This window comes from Cupressus sempervirens, chromosome 4, assembly GCF_028749045.1.
Source record: "Cupressus sempervirens isolate cs-2001-9-10 chromosome 4, ASM2874904v1, whole genome shotgun sequence".
NCBI classification, from domain to species: Eukaryota; Viridiplantae; Streptophyta; class Pinopsida; order Cupressales; family Cupressaceae; genus Cupressus; species Cupressus sempervirens.
Genome location: NC_143121.1, coordinates 183,150,490 through 183,163,058, shown reverse-complemented (window position 1 = coordinate 183,163,058; position 12,569 = coordinate 183,150,490). Strand labels below are relative to the sequence as shown.

General features: G+C 34.1%; 1 protein-coding gene across 1 annotated transcript; it reads right to left on the bottom strand.

Moving 5' to 3' along the window:
* Positions 1–507: 507 nt before the first annotated feature.
* LOC149560592 (peroxidase 5-like) lies at positions 508–2,234 on the bottom strand. Its single transcript, XM_089827647.1, has 4 exons — positions 2,022–2,234; positions 1,749–1,940; positions 1,233–1,398; positions 508–920 (listed from the first exon to the last, which is right to left on the bottom strand). Exons 1-4 carry the CDS (start codon positions 2,232–2,234, stop codon positions 508–510), a joined length of 984 nt encoding a protein of 327 aa, XP_089683773.1.
* Positions 2,235–12,569: the final 10,335 nt, after the last annotated feature.

Below are 12,569 nucleotides of genomic sequence, written 5' to 3'. Positions count from 1 at the left end.
ATCTACCAATGAAACAGATAAAAGAAATAAGAATTGAAAATATAAATCTTAGTAATAACTATTGTTTTGTTATTAGCATAATCCTCAAGTTAATTGTAAAAATAAAAATAGCTTACCAAAAATTTTAATCTATACACACCGAGGGACTAATAAGATTTTAATTTAATTTTATTATATTAATATATACACACGGAGGGACTAAAAAGAATTTCGTTTAATATAATTTTTTCAAATCAAAATAAGAACAATTTAACCAAAGATAAAATATTTTTTCATAAAACTGAGTAAACAATATTATGGAACGTCTTTCTAGAACAAATTCTTACAGCTATAAATCACCTTGCAGGACCAGCATCGACATACACGTCGTTTTTTATTTGTGCACTGATTACAGTCAATATTTCATCTGATTACAACATTATGATATAAATTACGAGCCTTGGTTGATTGCAATGTTTATGATAACACGACTTAGGGATATCAATTCGCAAGTAAGAAAATGTGCTGTCAATGCCCATTTACCATTCTGCAATTCTTTCTGACTTCCCCTTGAGATCCTGTGATTACGTCTATGGACCCCATCTTCACCATTGCATACGCAAACTTCTTGCGCCACAATGTTGGGTTCCTTGAATTAATCTCTACCAACTTACGAGTCTCAGAATTTGTGGTTAAAGTCTGATCAGATTTTAGTAGTCCCCTGTTTCTGAGAAGCTCACTGTAATATACATTGTCCAGTTTGGTTGGTGTAATGCTTTCCAAAGGTACAAGTGGGTTTGAAGTCATTGTACGCGGACATTTAAGCTTGAGGCGCTTGGCCAGTTGAAGGTCTAATGAAGGATCTGCAACACCTGAGTTGTTGAAGTTGTATAGCCTGTCTTGAAAGGACGAGCAGTGTGAAACACCAATGGAATGTGCACCTGTGAAGGAACACATCAATGTTATTAAAAAGTTGAGAGTTATAGGTAAGAGTCAACAATACAATCATTGTAATTTGTGAGTCTTTCATTTGGGAAGTTTTGGTTTAAATCTATTTGAACTTAATACATAATAATAATTAATTAAAATTTTGATCGATAGCCTATATAAAAAAATATTGGAATTATCAGATTAATTTTAACAAATAATAATTAATTAAAATTTTGATCGAAGGCCTATAAAAAAAATATTGGAATTATCAGATTTGACCACGTAGTGTATCTCTCTAGATTCTGATATATAGTTGTACTTGCCTGATAGAACAACCATGTCTTCTTGAGAGAGGCCTTTCTGCTCAAACATATCTGTTAGTTCTTGGAAGTTGAATAATGGAGGAGGTAAATTGTTAATGGTGTCATCTTCTCTTGAAATTCTCCCATCTTTGCGTCCGGCTGGTACATGCCAACTAATTTTGCCAGCCTGCATAAATGTAGTTTTATGTATGTTATGAACATTAATAATAATATTTATTTTATCCACAATCATTGGAGCAGTTGTATAAATTTTGTAGCTGTCACAATAAATGGTTAACAGATCGATAGAGATTTTGTACTAGATGTCAATTGAAATGACTACTTTTAAACATAAAAACCCTATCATGTTTTTTTTTAATTACTCAAATATATGACAAAGAAAATATGAAAAGATCATCAAAATCCACTGTACATAAGACACAAAATTAACTATTACATGTACTGTACCAAAAGACTTAATAAACAAACAAACCAAGAATTAGGGTTTTGTTTTCATCTCTTTTAATTATTTGTTACCTCATATGAGCTATCCCGTGCAGCAAATGCAATTATGTCAGCGCAAGACACTACTTGAGGACAGACTGATTCTAAAATCCTTTTTGCTTCGTCGAATACTTCAAACCCACGAAGGCTTTGGAAATTTGCAGGTGACACCTTCTCTGCTCTATTTCCTCGTGTGGAGTCTAGAAGAATTGAACCATCACAACCCTGTGCATATAATAATATTATCATGTCATACTTTAGTTACATTTAAATCATACATCAAATGAAGTGAATTAAACTACTTACTCTCACAAAGCAATCGTGGAAATGCATCCTTATGATGGCTGCAGCCAAAGTAGGATCCTTCTTTAGAGCTTTTGATACCGTTCTGCTGATAATGGATTCAGCTTGAGGACATCTATGGCTATAATAACCCACCCTCAGTCCTCCATAGCCATCAGCTTGAGAAAACATAATAAAAATCACTGCCAGAACTGAAAATGTGATTGATTTCTCCATTATTAACTTCTCTAATCTCCACAAGATACTTTTAATGCTCAAATCACCATATAACTTTTATGTTCTTCCTTCTAAACAATTTATGAATAAATAAAAGGATAAATTGGTTCTGCAAAAATGACTTCTTCAAATGATCTATTTATACATGAGGGGCCACCCTAGGTACAAACTAGAGAATAAAACTACACCAAAACTCAACGATGTTTAAATAATTAGATATTTTTTAGGTCACGCATATCAAACAGAAGGCCTGAATATTTAAAATGGCATTTTACGCGGTTTTGCATCATTGCACATTGTCCCATGGGACCAATGGGTAATATGCTTGAATTTTGATACAACTTTTAAAGATATAATGAATGTCTTTTTTCATCTCATGGATGCCAAATGGGAAGTGCAGAGATATTGATTATGATTGAATGTGAACTTCACATGTTTGTTAGGATAAAACGACAAGCTTACTTTGTCAAAATCTAGAAAACTGTAATAAGAAGAAATTTCTTAACGTAGCTCACCTGATTACCTGTTACACATTTTAAATGATTGAATTGTTCCATGTTACTGGTTTCGTTATATTATATCGATTATGTATCTTAGGAAACTTTTCCACAGTTGGCTGAATGCTTCTTACAATTGTTTTTCATGTCTCTCAAAACAAACAAATATTAATTGCCATAATATTTCTATCGACGGCAAGTCTCAGATGGAGGAAAATGATCTCCTCCCGCGTTGTGTGACAGCTATTAAACAGTTGGAGACGGACAGAAAATCGAAAATGAAATCTCCCAAAGTGTATAACAACGATATGAATCTCTTTTTTTAGTTGGAATGCCTCGAATACTACAAAAGCTAGAAGATAGCGTGCAACTCGTTGAACTTTTTGAGTTTAATGGTTGACTTTAAAAATTCAATGGTTGTGGTATTTAATTCCATGTTTGAAGTAATTAATTCAATGGCTGTATTTTTTTTTTGATGAATAGTCCTTTTTTATTAATAAAAATATACTAAGAATACAATTCACAAAAAAGGGATTGGGGATACAAGATCACCTTGCAAAAGAGTTCATATGGCTGAAGCCGGACTTAATAACAAGGGCTGAGCCAGAAACAACAACTATTCATTAAAAAAAAAACATAATTAGCAACCTCAGGTGGCCAAAGCAGTGCCAACCAAGGGAGGAGGATCATCTTTATTAGGGAAACCCCATGCATTTGTGGGATTGTGGGGCGGGCTGGGAATAGTCCAGCCATCATTAGCAGCAGCAAGATCAGTGGTAGTCTCCGCATCTTTAACCTCGAGCCGTAGAGGAGAAATCGCCAAGGCTAGGCAAGGATACTTTCCAGAATGCGCCCGTCGAGGACTAGGAGGAGGAGCCGAGGACCAGCCAAAACCACCATGGGGTGGGGAAGCAGAGCGGTGCCTCCATCTGCCATCACCACTACTGGAAAGTGGTGGCTAGAAGCCTGGGAGCATGGTGTCTGTGAGTGGCGGCCACGAGGCATTGAGACATTAGCTGAAGCATCAAAAGGCACTCTGGCAATAGTGCAGGGAGCATTGCCCCAGTGATTTAACAACTCCTGCAGGTGAGCAACTTCTAGGGCAACTTTGTTAGCTTGCACCTAGATTTGCATAATAACATTGTTTCAAATGCATGCCTTAGTGTACATAGCAATGTTAACATCCAAAAAACTATAAGTGAACATAACAACATTTCGATCTTTCCATAGAGAAAAAAAAATTTTCATCTTAAAGGTATGCCAAATCTGGGTGAACTTCCGAAGAATTCTAGGGGAATCACCTAGCAAGATCATGTGCCATGAAAATGGTTCGGGCTTGAAAGGCTTGAAAAAATCATGAATCCAGTGCCAATAATTTACAGAACTAGAATATATGTAAAAAAGACTCTGGTTGACCACAAAAAGGGCATCTAGGATTAGAAACCCCAATGTGCTTGAGCCGAGGCCCTAGGGGAAGACCTTAGAAGGCAAGGCACCAAGCAAAGTGGGCAATCTTGGGTGCTATAATAGCACTCCAAATGGTGTCAAAATGTTTTCTCCATTAAGAAAGCAAAGATTGCAAATGCCAGTGCTAGTTAAGCATGTCCACCATCAGAAGATGGGGCGAAAGCCATTTGTACCCCATATTGGGCTCATAATTAGAAAATGGAGTGGTAGGATACCACTTCCAATCATGCGACCAAGGATGGACAGTTTGAATCCCCACTTTATGAACTAAGTGCATAGGGATGGAAGACAATAGAAGGTCAAAAGTCAGCCGATCTGTATTGACAAGGCGGTATTGGACTTCGGTTGTATTTTTTTAATGATAGGTATATATGTGGTAGGTTTGCTTTTGGAAATGCATTTTTTCTCTAATTTTAGTTTTCCATACGAAAATTACTTTAACTTTTTTTCTATGCATTGTTTTCTAAAATTCTTATGAGTGTTTTCCTTACAAACTCAAAGTTTTAATTTTGAGATGAATGTAATTATACAACTATTACTTCAATTATCAATATAGTTGAGAATTTTTTGAGTTTTGAGAGTAAAAATAGAGAGAATACCATTGCTTCAAAAATTGGGTGAAAAACCAAGGTGAATTCTCATACTAAACATAAAAACATCTACCATTCCCTCTTCACCATCAAGTTAAATAGAAAGTTAATCAATAAACAGATGATTGAAATGTTACTCAATACACATCTTCTAGACAAGCAACCATTCTTGGAAAATGCATAGGCTTTAAGTCATTCTACTCAGTTACTATCCTCTTGTTTTTTAATTAAGGCTAAAATAGGCTTTTTATAGGAAAACTAAAACCCCAAGTGTCTTATAGAAAGATTAAAAATATTAAGACCCAAAATGAAACAATGTTTTGACCAATAAACACACCCATTGCCATTTCCAACAAAAGTCGGGTAAAGCCAACGCCAAAGCTAGCAACTAAACAAACACAAATAACAACCTAATTAGATCAAATGAAACCAAAAAGAGACAACAAAGATGAGGAACAAGCTAGGCTAGCACTTCCACCTTGTCTTTTAGCTCGTGTTGAACACCTTTTATCTTCTCTATGGTCTATTTGATGTCTTGTTGGTCAATCTGGGTCTCCTTCTTTTGTTTCTTCTTAGTGTTGGAGTGACTTCATTTACCAGAACCAATGCCCACTTCATCCTTATCAGCATCCTCCAAGTCAATCCAATGCCAAAGCTAGCAACTAAACAAACACAACTAACAACCTAATTAGATCAAACGAAACCAAAAAGAGACAACAAAGATGAGGAACAAGCTAGCCTAGCACTTCCACCTTGTCTTTTAGCTCCTGTTGAACACCTTTTATGTTCTCTATGGTCTATTTGTTGTCTTGTTGGTCAATCCGGGTCTCCTTCTTTTGTTTCTTCTTAGTGTTGGAGTGACTTCATTTACCAGAACCAACCTCCACTTCATCCTTATTAGCCTCCTCCAAGTCAAGCCAACGCCAAAGCTAGCAACTAATAAAACACAACTAACAACCTAATTAGATCAAACGAAACCAAAAAGAGACAACAAAGATGAGGAACAAGCTAGGCTAGCACTTCCACCTTGTCTTTTAGGTCCTGTTGAACACCTTTTATCTTCTCTATGGTCTATTTGATGTCTTGTTGGTTAATCTAGGTCTCCTTCTTTTGTTTCTTCTTAGTGTTGGAGTGACTTCATTTACTAGAACCAACCTCCACTTCATCCTTATCAGCCTCCTCCAAGTCAAGCCAATGCCAAAGTTAGCAACTAAACAAACACAACTAATAACCTAATTAGATCAAATGAAACCAAAAAGAGACAACAAAGATGAGGAACAAGCTAGGCTAGCACTTCCACCTTGTCTTTTAGCTCCTATTGAACACCTTTTATCTTCTCTATGGTCTATTTGATGTCTTGTTGGTCAATATGGGTTTCCTTTTTTTGTTTCTTCTTAGTGTTGGAGTGATTTCATTTACCAGAACCAACCTCCACTTCATCCTTATCAACCTCCTCCAAGTCAAGCACAAGTTTCACCTCCTTACCCTAGTCTGAATGGCTCAACTTTCAACTGAAGAGTTCAATGAATTCTAGTATTTAGTCAACACATCCTTGTTGACCTTTTTCATTTTATCTATCTTCATCTTCAATTATTCTATAACCTCAGTTTTCTGTTGCATTCAATGGTGCTTTCCTTCTGCGCAATTTTGACTTTGATGTTCTACATATCAGATCAATGAGATTTCCACAATCCATGCATAAGAGTTCTAGTTTCTGGGTTAGATTGTGTGCAATTTTTTTTAATCAACGTTTCGGATCATACTACATGATCCATCATCAAGATGCTAGAGAACATGAAGAACAAAAAATGATAAGATGCAGATGTAGCAAACTCCTAAAAAAGGAACAGGAGAGAGGGAGGGGGGGTAGCTAGGTTGAGAGTACCAAGGGTGACAAGAATAAAACAATAATAATAATAATAATGAAAAAGAGAAGAAAATTAAGGGAATAAGGAGCCAACGGTGAAAAATTATTAAATAAAAAGGGGGGGGGGGGGGGGGGGGGGGGTAGCTAGGTTGAGAGTACCAAGGGTGACAAGAATAAAACAATAATAATAATAATAAAGAAAAAGAGAAGAAAATTAAGGGAATAAGGAGCCAACGGTGAAAAAATTAATAAATAAAAAGGACCACAGAGACGTCCTTATTGAGGCTGGGGTCTACAAAGTCCTGTGTTCTTGTGGAACCCCTTACATTGGAGAAACTGGCCGCTCTTTCAACACTAGAATCAAAGAGCACGTCGCTGACATCAAACATGAACGTATTCTTAAGTCAGCTCTTGCTGAGCATTCTTCCTCGACCAAGCATCACATATGCTTAGAGGATACCCAAATCGTGTACAGAGAGGACAATTTCTTCAAGCGCAAGCTCAAAGAGGCCATTGAAATCAATAACCATCCCTCTAACCTCAATCGAGATGAAGGTTGGAGTTTGAGCACTTCCTGGCGTCCTTTATTATCTTCCCTTCACAGCAACAATCCTGGGTCCTGACCTTCTTTCTGTCCTTTCTCCTTCTCTCGGGTGTCTCTTCTCTCCTCCCTTTCCCTTGTCTCCTTGGTTCTCCTTTCCCCTCCCTTCCTCCCCCCCCCCCCCCCCCCAACACCCCCCCTCTTACTCGTACCTTGCCCCCTTCCCCCCCCCCCCCCCCCCCCAATCCTCGTCCCCTCTTCCCCTCGTCTTCTTTCCCTGAGTTGAGGTCCTCGCTCTCTTTCCTGTGTTCTCTATCTCTTGTTTCTCCCCCTTACCATCTGCGCCCCCCCCCCCCCCTTTTTGTTTTTGTTTCTGTAGGTCACCTCTCGGCGCTTTATTGTCTTGTTTGGCTCGGTTTCTCTCGCAGATTTATTTCCTTATTGTTATAATTGCTATTTCTAGTGAGCAGTTTTTTTTTTTTTTTTTTTTTTTTTAAATTTTTTTATTTTTTATTTTTTAATTTTAATTTTAATTTTAATTTTAATTTTTTGGTCTCGCCCATTTATGGATATATATAACATTTTTATTTAATTTAATTTGTTTTTTTTATTTTATTTATTTATTTATTTATTTTTAATCTTTATTTTTCTAGCTTTCTCCGGTTGTATTTACACCCCCCCCCTCCCCCCCCCCCCCCCCCCTTTTATTTATTAATTTTTCACCGTTGGCTCCTTATTCCCTTAATTTTCTTCTCTTTTTCTTTATTATTATTATTATTGTTTTATTCTTGTCACCCTTGGTACTCTCAACCTAGCTACCCCCCCCGCCCCCCCCCTTTTTATTTAATAATTTTTCACCGTTGGCTCCTTATTCCCTTAATTTTCTTCTCTTTTTCATTATTATTATTATTATTGTTTTATTCTTGTCACCCTTGGTACTCTCAACCTAGCTACCCCCCCCCACCCCACCTCCCTCTCTCCTGTTCCTTTTTTAGGAGTTTGCTACATCTGCATCTTATCATTTTTTCTTCTTCATGTTCTCTACAATCTAACCCAGAAACTAGTTCTACATATCTTCAATTCTCCCATCAAGATCCCTTCTTTTCAGCTTCAACTTCTTCATGGCATGAAAAGTCAATTTATTCATCCTAAGAGAATGCAAGGAGACAACTTTAGAAATTTCAAAAACCTCATGGGGAGGATCAACAACTAGGTTTCTAATGCCACCCTCAGTTAGTTTAACATTAACCTCATCCTCATCTACAACATGCAACATTGGGATTCTCCCCTTCCTCATTTCTTTCTCCTCCTAGAAAACTGTATCCCTTTTCATGGGTTGACACTCAATACCCTTCATTTCTACATTAGTAGGAGAGATATACACATCATTGTCAATTCACTCCTCATAATCTACCAGCTTAATCACTTCTCTAGGTTCCTCCTCTTTAACATTGTTGTTCATATAATCATAATGTATCATTCTTCTTATTGGTAGTAGGGGTGCTTGTCTCATCCTAATTCACCAGATTTTCTATATTTTTCACCACCAAAGAAACGATCTCATTATTCTTAAAGTCTAACAAAGGACGACATTCCATACCACCTCTGAACATTCTTTTGACTAATTCAATAATTTCCTCTTATTTTGAGTTATCTGTTTTCATCTCCACTTTCCTTTGACCAACTTTCTCCTCTTTCTCTTCTTCATAATCACTATCTTCCTTGGTATTTGAGACTAGTTGCACATTGATGTCCTTAGTCTTTCTTTTTTTTTACTAGTGCCATAGACCTTCAACCACTAAATCCCCTAAAATTCTTTTACCCTTCAACACTTTTCCCCCTAAGATCATCTTTTAACTAGTATGATCTTTAATTTTCATTGGAATTAGATTAGATTTTTTAAAAGCATAACTATGAATCATCCTCAATAAACCCTTAGGCATTATAGGTGTGTCAGGATTAGGCCTCAACATATTTATGTTGAGAGATAGCAAGCACAAAATATAAGAATGGAAACACACCTTTTTCTTATATCTAAAATGGTTCAACAACACAAAGTGATAAGTATGGTCCCTATCATATCTCCTATCAAGGGTAATATACTCTATTATGAGTGTAGGAACTCATTGCCAAAGGAATTTAATAGAATGAACAACAAAAAATACCACCTGCTCCTTTATCAAGATGGCCATCAAAATCTTTAGGGAATTTCTTTACAACTAAATCAGATTACTTGAGGGTCCCAAATGGAAAGCTTACGTTTGGTACTAAGCCCTAAAATTTCTGCCATAAGTGCAATGTTGACCTTCAATCATTCTTACTATGGTACAATTCTCCTTTATAGCTTTGCGTTATAAATATTTTATTTAATTTAATACTTGGACTTTGAATTGTCATCAACTTTATTGGAATAAAGATATTCTCAATGTATGGGATCTATGCCTTTTTTTTTGCTTCATAGGGATTTTATGTTCTCATCTATAGAATTTCTTATTGTTTACAACAATTTATACTTTTGGCAGTAACATTTGTAAGATAGGGGTTTTGGTGCTTGGAATAATGATTTGAGCTAGAATGAAAACCTTCAATTTAAATTTTAAAGTTTGAATATATTATCTTTATAAAAAAAATTTATGTATAGGTTTTGATGATTTTCAAGTTGGGGGGCACTTCTATAGAGTCCTAAGATTGTTACATGTTTTCCTTGCAAATTGTAAGAATGAAGAAATTATGCAATTCCTGTGCATAATTGTTTCTATATTTTCTCTCAAATTGTGATTGAAGCCTTGTAACCACTAATCATAATGCCAAAAACTAAAACATTTTACGATGGTTTTTCTTTGTAGAATAAGTACACCAAAATAAAACCAATTATTGTGGCTTTCTTTCTAGAATAAATACATTTTCTTAGTACTTAATGAATATTATGCTCATAATTTAATCTTTTTAAATACTAAATTTTAGTAGAATGTAATGGCTATAAGATCTGGATGATTTTCCTGTAATTTGATCAAGTTAAAATTGTTATCAGCACTACAATACATGCAATGCATGGACTGAACATTCTAGCTTGGTTTGATTGCAATGCTTGACTACCTATGATGTTTTTTCTTTTCTCTACTTCAAATTTTAAGGGACATCCTAAATGTTTCAAGGATTTCAAAAATAAAAATAATAAATTAAAACATTTCTATATTTTTCATTTTATGATGTTTTTAAAAATTCATTTAATTATGTGAAATATACTTTCCCATATTTATAAAAAGATTGAAGTTGTTATATATATATAGTAACTTATCTTTTCATTCATTTCTCAATTCACATTGCTCATCAATTTTATTGCTTACATAATATTAAGATTATATTAAGATTATTTATATTTATATATGAATATTTTAATAAAATTATCAGTTTCAAAATATGCTTAAAAATAATTATTTTATGAATTTTTAAATCAATATACTTGGCACATGATGTGCATGAAAGAGCAATATATATATATATATATATATATATATATATATATATATATATATATATATATATATATATATATATATATATATATATATATATATATATATATATATATATATATATATATATATATATATAATATCACATTTCTCTTATTAGTAGTTAATAAAAAATTCATTATTAGGTTTTTTTTTAAACACTCAAATTTTTTTGCATTTTAGGGGATAAAAATACTTTCAATTAAATTTTAAACTTATTCTGCATCAAATTTATATCACATTTTGGTAGTATTGTAATAAATAATATATTTTGATTTAAATATTTGGTAACTATTTTTAAAGATTTATATTGTAGATTATGCTCTTTTAGTGAGAAGAGAAATGAATGTTTTTTTCCATCAAAACCATAAGTCCTATTGACCTATTGATCTATAAATTTGAAGCCTTCAAAGTTTAAAACTAAAAGAATATTAGCAATGTAAAATGTAGTTCTCGTAGTCTACATTTTAGATATGCAATTCAACATAAAAGCCATATAGTAACTTTTTTTTCAAATTTTGGCATTTTAAAAAATATATAACAAAAAATGCCTTTGGACAATATAAACAATATTTTAAAAAAATTCTATTTCCAAAAGATGTATAATATATTGGAAGTTGATTAGTTATTGTAGTTTTCTTAAATTATTTTTACTAATTTATTAACCCTTATAACTATTTTCAAAATGTTTCCCCTACATCCATCATAGCTTCATGTCAAGTTTTCCTCTTTTACACATTTTTCATTTTGTGAAGAATTATTTATAGATTGTTGTCATATAATATTTTTTTTAAAAAAGTGTATGAAATAAAAACTACTTAAATATAAAGATAATTTGACCTCTAATTTGATCTAACATATGGGATAATTTGAAAAAAAATATCCTTCTTCTAACCAAAGGTAGCTTTTGGAAAATTGGGAATGTTAATGATGTAGATTTTTGGCTGGATCAGTGGGCTAATCAAGCCTTCCTAGCTTTCAATCTAGAGTTTTGGTGTAGAGAATCTCCCTTTTTGGATTTTTTAGTTGTTAGGGTGTTATTTAAGAGTCTTGTGTGAGTCTAATAAGATCTAATGGTCCCTAGATTCAAAATTGTCCTAGTTTGTTTGCAGAGAGCAAAAAATTGCTCATAAGGTCCTAGAGTTGTCAAATGGGTCAAAATTTTCTAAGGTTGAGAAAGTGGGGTATTTAGTCCCTTATAGGGTCCTAAAAATCCTAACTAAGGTCCTAGAATAGGCCTAGAGACACCCATTTGCTAAAAACTTGAAAAAGAGAAAAATTGCTCAAAAGTTGTAAAATTGCCCAAAAGTTGCTTGAGCAACTTTTGCAATTTTTGCAAGAAATTTGCAAATAAAGGAATGGGGCATTGTAAGCACCCATTATAGGGTATTTGAGCATGGGATGAATATTTTTGAAGGTTAGAATGAATGTTAGTTGCATACCACACGTGTGAGTAGACTATAGAGACCTTTTATGTGTTTTCCTTGTATTTGTAGAGATTTATGCTCTTGTATGGCTCTATACAAATTGGGACACATGATATAACTTCTTGGAATAGTAGAGTGACATCTTATCTTTATTTTTCATACTTAAGTTTTATCTCAAGTTGCTAGGTTGAAAAGTTACAAAGGTTTCTATGTAATTGGTCTGTGATCTCCAATCACAGAGTTGTTGAAACAAAAATGGCTCTAACCTGAAGAGGAAGTAGAAAGGGTAGAAAGGTATGTTAATGGGTTGAGACAAGGAATCCAGGATGAGATCTATATGATGTCCCTTGATAGTATGCACAATTTCTTTCAATTAGCCTTGAGAGAAGAGGAAAAGACTAGGAGAAGACATGATTCCAAGGAAAGAGGAA